Source organism: Monopterus albus, unplaced genomic scaffold, assembly GCF_001952655.1.
Source record: "Monopterus albus unplaced genomic scaffold, M_albus_1.0 scaffold407.1, whole genome shotgun sequence".
Lineage (NCBI taxonomy): Eukaryota > Metazoa > Chordata > Actinopteri > Synbranchiformes > Synbranchidae > Monopterus > Monopterus albus.
The window spans coordinates 18067-26509 of record NW_018128287.1 but is presented as its reverse complement, the minus strand read 5'-3'; the positions used below and the strand labels follow the sequence as shown (position 1 = coordinate 26509).

General features: G+C 42.2%; 1 protein-coding gene across 1 annotated transcript in view; it reads left to right on the top strand.

Moving 5' to 3' along the window:
- Positions 1 to 5478: 5478 nt before the first annotated feature.
- The window catches only part of LOC109951780 (histone-lysine N-methyltransferase 2E-like), a gene marked incomplete at its 3' end in the record, with an annotated part of 19857 nt that continues 16892 nt past the window's right edge, over positions 5479 to 8443 (top strand). Inside the window, exon 1 of the mRNA XM_020586461.1 lies at positions 5479 to 5483. Within this exon, the coding sequence (XP_020442117.1) occupies positions 5479 to 5483 (5 nt within the window). The remainder of the gene's footprint in view (positions 5484 to 8443) is intronic.

Sequence of the window (8443 nt, the reverse complement as noted above, 5' to 3'; positions counted from 1 at the left end):
TAAGTGCATAGAAAATGATGCTGGTGATTCAGTTACAGTGTCTATTCCTTATATGTGCATAACAAACGGTGCTGGTGCTTGAGTTGCAATGTCTCACACAACTTAATATCCAACACCACTACACAACTATAATGTGCAGCTGGAACACTGGCATCCTCGCCAACAGACTACTGTGCTCTTAACAAGATGTAGCTGCCTGCTAACAGAGCTAGCTTGGTCAGATAACAAGCACTCACATCTCTGAAAATGTCAGAACAAATTCTAAATTGGCATTACTTGGATAGACTGACCACATAATCTCAATCTAAATGGTTACTTTGTCACCTGAAAAAATACCAAAGTGGAATAAAATGGCATAATACCAATTCTACAGATGAAAATGTTAACAGCCTTGAGCCTTGCACCAGCTGTCAGTGTATAAAGTAGATGTCCTTTTCTGGAACTGAAAAGCTGGAGTTTCCCTCATTTCACCTTGAACAAACTTAATCTGCTTTCTGGAATGTCCCCCAGATTGTGGGCCCCAGATGCCAACTAGCTTTAGCAAAATGAACATGCCACACCAAGAACAGATTAGCTTTACATTAGCTTTACTCTTGAACTGGAGGCAAGTTGACTGCTGGCTTCCCTATACCCAGCCTGTCCATCTAGGTCCAGTATCCTGCTCCTTCTTCCTCCAACTCTGACACCAGTCAGCTCCCAGCTCATTCCCATGCAGGCGTCAGTCCATCTTGACATCTCCCTCCTCAGCCAATTACCAGTGACTCTAGATTACCTGTACTTGAGTGTCAATAAAAGGTTTATAACATCTTTATAGTCCAGGTCCAAAACCTGTGCCTGGTGGCGCATAGGTCATAACAACAAGGCGGGATTTTGATTGTTCATGAGGTTGAAAAAGGCAGGAAAATCATTTTGAAAAGGCAAGATGCAGGCCAGCTAAGGGCAGAGACTGGCAAATGAAAGTTCATAGTTTCTGAGAAGATAGTCAGCACTAACCTAAGAGCAGACCTTGTGTCATGGTCAAAAACAGTGGACTGTGTATTTTGTCAAGCTTACAGTTCCCTGGGAGGATGCTTATGAGGGCTTATGAGAGGAAAAAATGGAAATACACTGGAAAGTTAAAGTCTGCCCAGTGGAATTTGATTGTAGGGGATTTGTAGCCAAGCCATCTGGCTCTCTGCTATGTGAGTTAGGTATTAAAAGGCAGATCCTAAGACAGACACCCAGGAACCTAGCTGATGGTGCAAAAAGGTCTGGTAAGTGGCTCTGGAGCAGAAGAAAGGTGTGTGGCCGTTAAGCCTTCTCAGTGTTGTGGGCCCAACTCAACAAAACACTAGTTAGTGAAGGGGTACCCACCTGACCCTGCTGACTTGCCTTCACTCCTACACTCACACAAAACTTGTATTGGTGGTGGTGATAATGCAGGTATTGACTCACAGGGGTTATTAGTAATATATCTCTCTCTTGTTTGACATTCTTGGTAGAAAAGTGTCAGTGGTTGTACAACTGAGTGGACCCAGCGCTCAGGGGTGACTGCCATTACAAGCCAGTTGAGCCAGCTGCTACTTAACCTGAGCAAATACAATGCAGAAGCTATGTGTCAAGCCACATACTGTATCTGGTCTTTGCATGGGTGAGGATAGGATTCAGGGGTGCATTCTATTTGGGGTAGGTTAGGTTTGGAAAATTGTGTTGCTTATTGTGGGGCTATAAAGATTTATGATGGCACAGCCTAACACCCCCCTCTTTGAAGCCAAATAATGGGTAAACATCACAACTTTTATACTGAGCTTACACTTGGCCATGTCAGTGTATCAAACTGGAAAACCTAAAAGCAAAAATATCCAGTGATGAATACACAATATTTCTTTGAAGACCAAGACTGGATGTTTGAGAGAAATTTGGTGCAGTTACAGACAGTGAGAACAATGTTTGCTGCCAAAAAGTGTTAGGCACTTCCTCACTAAGGGAACAGCTGCAGAGCCCAGGTGCTGTGTCAATTGACAGATGCTTTTTCAGGAACACAGTTCTCAAGCACTTTTAAGTAAACGACTGTGTAGCTTAAAGTCTATTTTAATTATGGGTATGGGTCAGGTCACAGGTCTTATGTTTAACGGGTCAGAACCAAATTTCATTTTGAAATAACTCCAAGTAGCGGGCCGGATCTGATACTGAGCTTTTCAAAATTGGATCTGTGCAGGACTTTGGCCTGTGTTACTCCACCTGCTTGTGGTTCAGTGTGTCTGTCTCCACACCATGGACCAACTTGTACTATTTTGTATGACATGCAGACACTGATTCCATAGCTCATTCATTTTCTGTCATTTACTTTAATTAATGTGTTGTTAATTTGGCAGTGTATCTCCTCTCTTTAGTTGTGGCCTGCAAGACAGTCAAAACAGTGTTTTTATATTCTGTCTTCCACCTAACATATAGAAACAACTGAATTTACTCGCCTTAGTTTGTGATTCGCAGCCCAGATTCTACCACGGGTACAAAGACTCAGCTGAAATGAATCTTGAAAACATTCAGTTGTCCTACTGCTATCTTTTGGACTCTAGCCTTGCTTTGGCCTTATGTCATTTTTCAAAAGCAGCACCGTCTGCTTTGTTGCACTCATCTGCCTCTCATCACAGGCATACCTTATGCCCACCTCCTCACTCCCTATGTTTTATTTTTCACAATACCCTCCATTGTACACTTTATTCTCTTGGGGCTTTGCTGACCCCGCAGATCATCTACCAGGCTCCAGATGACCAGGCTAGGCCCTGTCTGTTTTCATTCCCCTCTGGGGGACAAGTAATTTGGAGGAGAGCGATGGAGACCAGATGACCATTGGCTCCTGACCTTTTCTCCCACAATTTAGCTCCTTGGCATTGTGTCCACTGAATGTGGCAATCAGCCTAGGTAGAAGTGACACCCTCATCTGAGCATTGCCAGGCCCCACACACAATCACTGTGTCACTTTCCATCTATATATGGGGGCTGCAAACAAGTGGTAGTGCTGGAATATGGGATGTGGGAGGCGAGGGCTCAGATGCATGCTAGAAGCCTGTTAGTGTGTTTGGCTTCATGGTCATGCTGGTAATCTTGCTAAAATATTTAGGTGTTGTTTTTGTCACATCGTCCCCACTTAATTCCTTTCTGTATTGAAAGGCAGATTTTCAGAGCTGTGATGCTGTTAATACTGATACTACAAGTCCCTTGTGGTATTGGTGCTAACAGCTTCTCTTCCATCTCCAGCTAAAGAGGATTTCTTCCCTTCACTCTCCAGTGTTAGATCAGATCACCATTTTTCCACATAGGAGATGAACCAATTACATACACAAAAAGAAGAAAATCATAGTATTTATTATTTAAATGGACCTGTATAATATGAGGCAGATTTATGACTGTAGCATTGAGTGACTGGACCAGTGTAAGAATACAATGAGACACAGAAAGCCCAGAAATGTGTGTTGGAAAATGAGTTGCCATGTAATAGATGGGCTAAAAAGGAGGATGAAGCAGAGGAACTTAGGAAAAGGGACCTGGTTTTGTGATATTAGAACATCTCCAGTGTATTCTTATCTAGACTCAGTGAGCCACAATAAGACTAAAACCTGGTGGAATAAAGGATGGCAGGATGGAGACAAAGTGGCCTGTGGATTATAGCTTGTTGATAGCATTCTGGGCCATTCAACAACAAGTTCAGGGAATAAAAAGCAACAAGACTCTACTACTGTACTTCCTTTGAATACAGTTAGAATCCTTAAGATTTCAGTCCCCGTTTGATTTGTGCATCTAAACAAAGAGTGTACTGAAAGGATTCATGCAGCCACATATTAATAAAGGTAACTAAATGTGTGCATACATCATCCCTGTGAAGTTCTACTGCAGTGGTACACATATTAAATCCTGCACAGGAAAGGTGGACCATGAATAATATCAAACACTGGATTAGATTTTATATAATCTTCATAAAAACCTTTGTTGCATATAATTAAGGCATTAAATACCCCATTTATTCACACTATAGTATGGCTGATTTTACATAAATAAATAATCTGTATACTTCTACTACATCCTGTATGTTGCAAGTAAAGTTCATCTATGCTTCTAATGAACTCATAACTGCAATGGACCTTAGAGAAAGTGTTGCAAAAAACACAGATATGTGCATAACTGTTGTTGTTTAACAGTCCATAGTTAACGTGCAAGCACAGAGAGCAACAGGGTAAGAAAATATAATGATGATCTGCTGCTGATGATCATCTGAAAGGATCCAGGTATTCACTCATCCCCTCTGTGCTGAAAATGAAATTGTCCAATGTGCAAAATTTACTTTTGTGGTGTTGTGGCCCCTGGGGGTCACAAGCACAGCGTGTCATGTACTGGCAGCACTGGGGCACCTCCAAAGTACACACCAACCAACTCTGCATTTCAGCCCTGGTGCTGGCATCCTGTTCGCCACTGCTATGTGGAAACCACAGAGAGAAGATTGGGCCTAGTGTGAAAACCTGCTAACCAATAAAACCCCTCCCCCCAGACAAATTTCCATTTCTGGTTTAGATTTCCTTCTGTGGTCAGCCTTGCCTGTCACCACCCTGTTTCTGTTTTCTGTATCTTCCCCTGAATCACAACTACTTCCTTTGTCATATCAGTTTATCCAAGTATTAAGCTTATATTGTATACAATATAATTTGTATATATAAAATTAAGGATGGTAGATAGTGTAAGATTTGAGTCTTATAGACTCTAGTTACTTTTAAAGGCTGAAAACCATTATAAAGCCTCATCCGGTTCTTTCAAACCAGGAACTCAGAGGGACGACTCAGACCACTTGAGTATATAAAAAATATATCCGTGCTGGTTTATTCAAAAAGTCACAGGCAAGAATCCACACTTCCAGTCCAGAGATCTTCCAAACCCCCAGCCTGCCAAAGCAGCCCGGAAGCAGGAAGACCCCGAACCAAGCATTGCTATACAATATTAATCCTTTCTGGGCTGTCGAACCGTGACGTCACCCGATAAGCAAGCCTTGCAGCTGCCATAACGTTTAGCCAAAACATGAGGAAAAGTCAAGGTGCGTGACTGTTGTTTTCGTGGTGTGTATCTAAAACAATTGGACATAACCTTACACATTAAGACAAATATTAAGACTAGCATTACAGTTGACACTAACAGCAGTTTTCCTGTAACCTTGACGTGCCTGCAGTCTGCACTAAACATTCATAGACAACAAATCTCTGAATATCTATCTAACTAAAAAATAACCTAACAAGTCCCCCTTTCGACACGACCAAAATCGTGTCGAACTAAATCAATGTCCCAGTTTCCCCAGATGAAGCTACCTAGCATTTCGAGAGGTGAGTGACCCCCACCAAGCCACCCCCTCAAGGGTAAACTACAGAGCTGAGTACTCCAGGGAAAAATGAACTGAAAACACAACAAGGGCAACAGCATGTAAGCAGGTACTTCATTGCAGTGACCTCTATATGTATGCCGTATGTGTAAGCTGATTAAATGCAATTAAGAGCCATGGAGTGGACATAATTATGGAAAAGTATAAACATCATGTGTAGACTCTAACACATTGAAACAAGGGGAGCTCCGGTTCACACCAAATGGAGAATAGGATCAAAAGCTGTTGAATGTTGTACCTCTGTCCAGGGCGGAGCAGCCCAAGAAGATAAAATGCATTGTAAAACATGATTTGGGATTCAGAAGTTGGTTTTCCTGCGGAAGCTCTGGCTCTCTGAATCCAGTGCTGTAAGACTTGCTTGTAATCAGACTTTCAGTAAACTTTCTGTTGATTTTAAACAGTCCTCTCCTGTTGTCACTTCTCGTGCTTCCAACAAAAGAATTGGGTTAATTTATAACAAAAAGGTTAGAATCTAACAATAGATATGATGCACATCAGTGGGTTTAAAAGAATGTCAGTACTACTGTACATTGATTGCCCTTAACCTGAACCTATTACACAACAGTTGGAGCAATACAGTATGTTCTTACCACTGTTGAGGGTCATATGAGTGCAGTGGTCTGAAAACCACCTTGTTCTTAATGTCCTACTCATGGACAGAATTTTGCTAATATATAAATTATATGTATTAAATCAACTGTAGAGACACAGTGACAAAACACCTCTGCCATACTGTAGAAATTTGCCTTTTGAAAGTTAAAAGAAAGATCATCTTATATAAAATATCTAATATAGTTTATTACATTGCAACTTATTTCATACCTTTTTCGGAAAGTAAAATAAGGATGAGGAGGAAAGACTAACTTGGATCCTCTCATGTAGTCCTTGGGTTTCTCTTATTCTCCCAGCAGCCCTTGCCTTTCAGCTAAGGGAATAATTAATGAAACTTTTGATGTAAAACAAATATTGGAGTTTAGTTGCCTGTGCTGCTTTCAAATATTTCATCTTCTTTTGGAGCAGGGAGAATGTTTGAGTGAGAACATAAATGGATCAAAGACTTACACAAATCTAAGCATTAAAAAAGGATAGGAAAACACATTCAAAAAGTATTGTGAAATTAAATGAGCTCGAGATAACAGCAAGTTCACACATGTTCACAAGAGCCACAGAGTCATTTCTGTGAACTGAAGAGTGAAACCAAGCCATTTCAAACTCACGATCTGAATATTTTCTTTTCTTTTTTTAATACATTTAAAGACATACAAACTAAGGAAGACATGAAAGCTGCCAACTATAGTTAAGGCTCTGCTCAGATATGTGTGCTCCCATTGTGGGTAACTGCAGTAATGATTCATTCATTCATTTTCTACCATTTGTTCCCTGAGCGGGGTCACGGGGGGCAGAGCCAATCCCTGCCGGCAATCGGGCGAAGGCGGGGTACACCCTGGACAGGTCACCAATCCATCGCAGGGCTAACACATAGACAAACACACACATGCACTCCTATGGGCAATTTAGAGACACCAATCAACCTAAGCTGCATGTCTTTGGACTGTGGGAGGAAGCCGGAGTACCCGGAGAGAACATGCAAACTCCACACAGAAAGGTCCCAGGTGGGGCCCGAACCTGGAACCTTCTCACTGTGAGGCAACAGCGCTAACCACTGTGCCACCGTGCTGCCCCCTGCAGTAATGATGATTTTTTTTTCTTCTTTTGTTAAAGGGAATTTCTCTACTTCAGATTCCAAGGCTCAGACCTTGTGGCTCTGAGTGGAGAAGAGACTGTCAGCTAAGGCAGGCTATCTCTGCATCCACCACTCTGGTGCTCTCTGGTCTCCTCTGAGACAAGATGCTAATAGTGGTGAGTGAAGCCTTCATTTTGTGTGACTCTCTTGTTTCACTGCAAGACATTGTTTGGTTTTTCTGGTGGGAAATCTCATTCGGAGGGATGGTAAATAGACAAATACTAGGCAGAGGGGTGTGTGTGGCAGAGAGAGACAGACTCGAACAGACAGAGAGAACTGAGGTGAGACAGAATTTGAGAGCTGGGTGAAGATGCTGAGCTGCTGCAATGCACCTGATTCACTTGCCAACTTTTCCACACCTCTTCTCTATAACAAGGAAACACAGACAGTGACATCAGAAAGCAAGTGGGTTTATGATATAATTTGGTTGTACCCTGATTAAAGACTTTAATGTTCTGTGGTGAAAAAAGACGTAAAGAACTGAAATGATATTTTGTGCCCCAGTGATGAGGGAACTGGACCTGCCTGTATTGTTGCAAAATTTATATATATGCTTTATACTCCACCCCTGTCACCTGTGATATCTTGTGTTTGTTTGCTTTATTCCCACAGGGGTGGGAAATTATTTTTTCCATGGGGCCACATGAGAAGCAAAAATATTGTGGAGGGCTGGGCCAAAAGGCTGAACTCAATTTCGCATAATATTAATTGTATTTCTTTATAAAAAGCAATAAATAGCATTCCCACCTGGGACCTTTCTGTGTGGAGTTTGCATGTTCTCCCCGTGCTTGCGTGGGTTCTCTCCGGGTGCTCTGGCTTCCTCCCACTGACCAAAGACATGCAGCTTAGGTTGATTGGTGTCTCTAAATTGCCCATAGGAGTGCGTGCGTGTATGTGTGGTTGTTCGTCTATGTGTTAGCCCTGCGATGGATTGGCGACCTGTCCAGGGTGTACCCCGCCTTCGCCCGATTGCCGGCCGGGATTGGCTCCGGACCCACCCGTGACCCCGTTCAGGGACTAAGCGGTAGAAAATGAATGAATGAATAAATAGCATTGTTTTGACAAGCTGGTAAGAGTATATGTTACAGTTGAACATTGAAAAAGTGAGGTTGCCTTACAAAAAATGCCATTTATTCAATCAAATTTCCCAAAACAATGGTAAACAAAATGTGAACATTTTTTACCATTTGTGACTCATATTAGTGAACATTTTCAGTCATTGTCAGGGCCGCTCGGCGGCCGCTGCCTCTCCTCCGTCTTTCTCTCCTCTGCTCTCTCTATCATGTGTGCTTTGCACC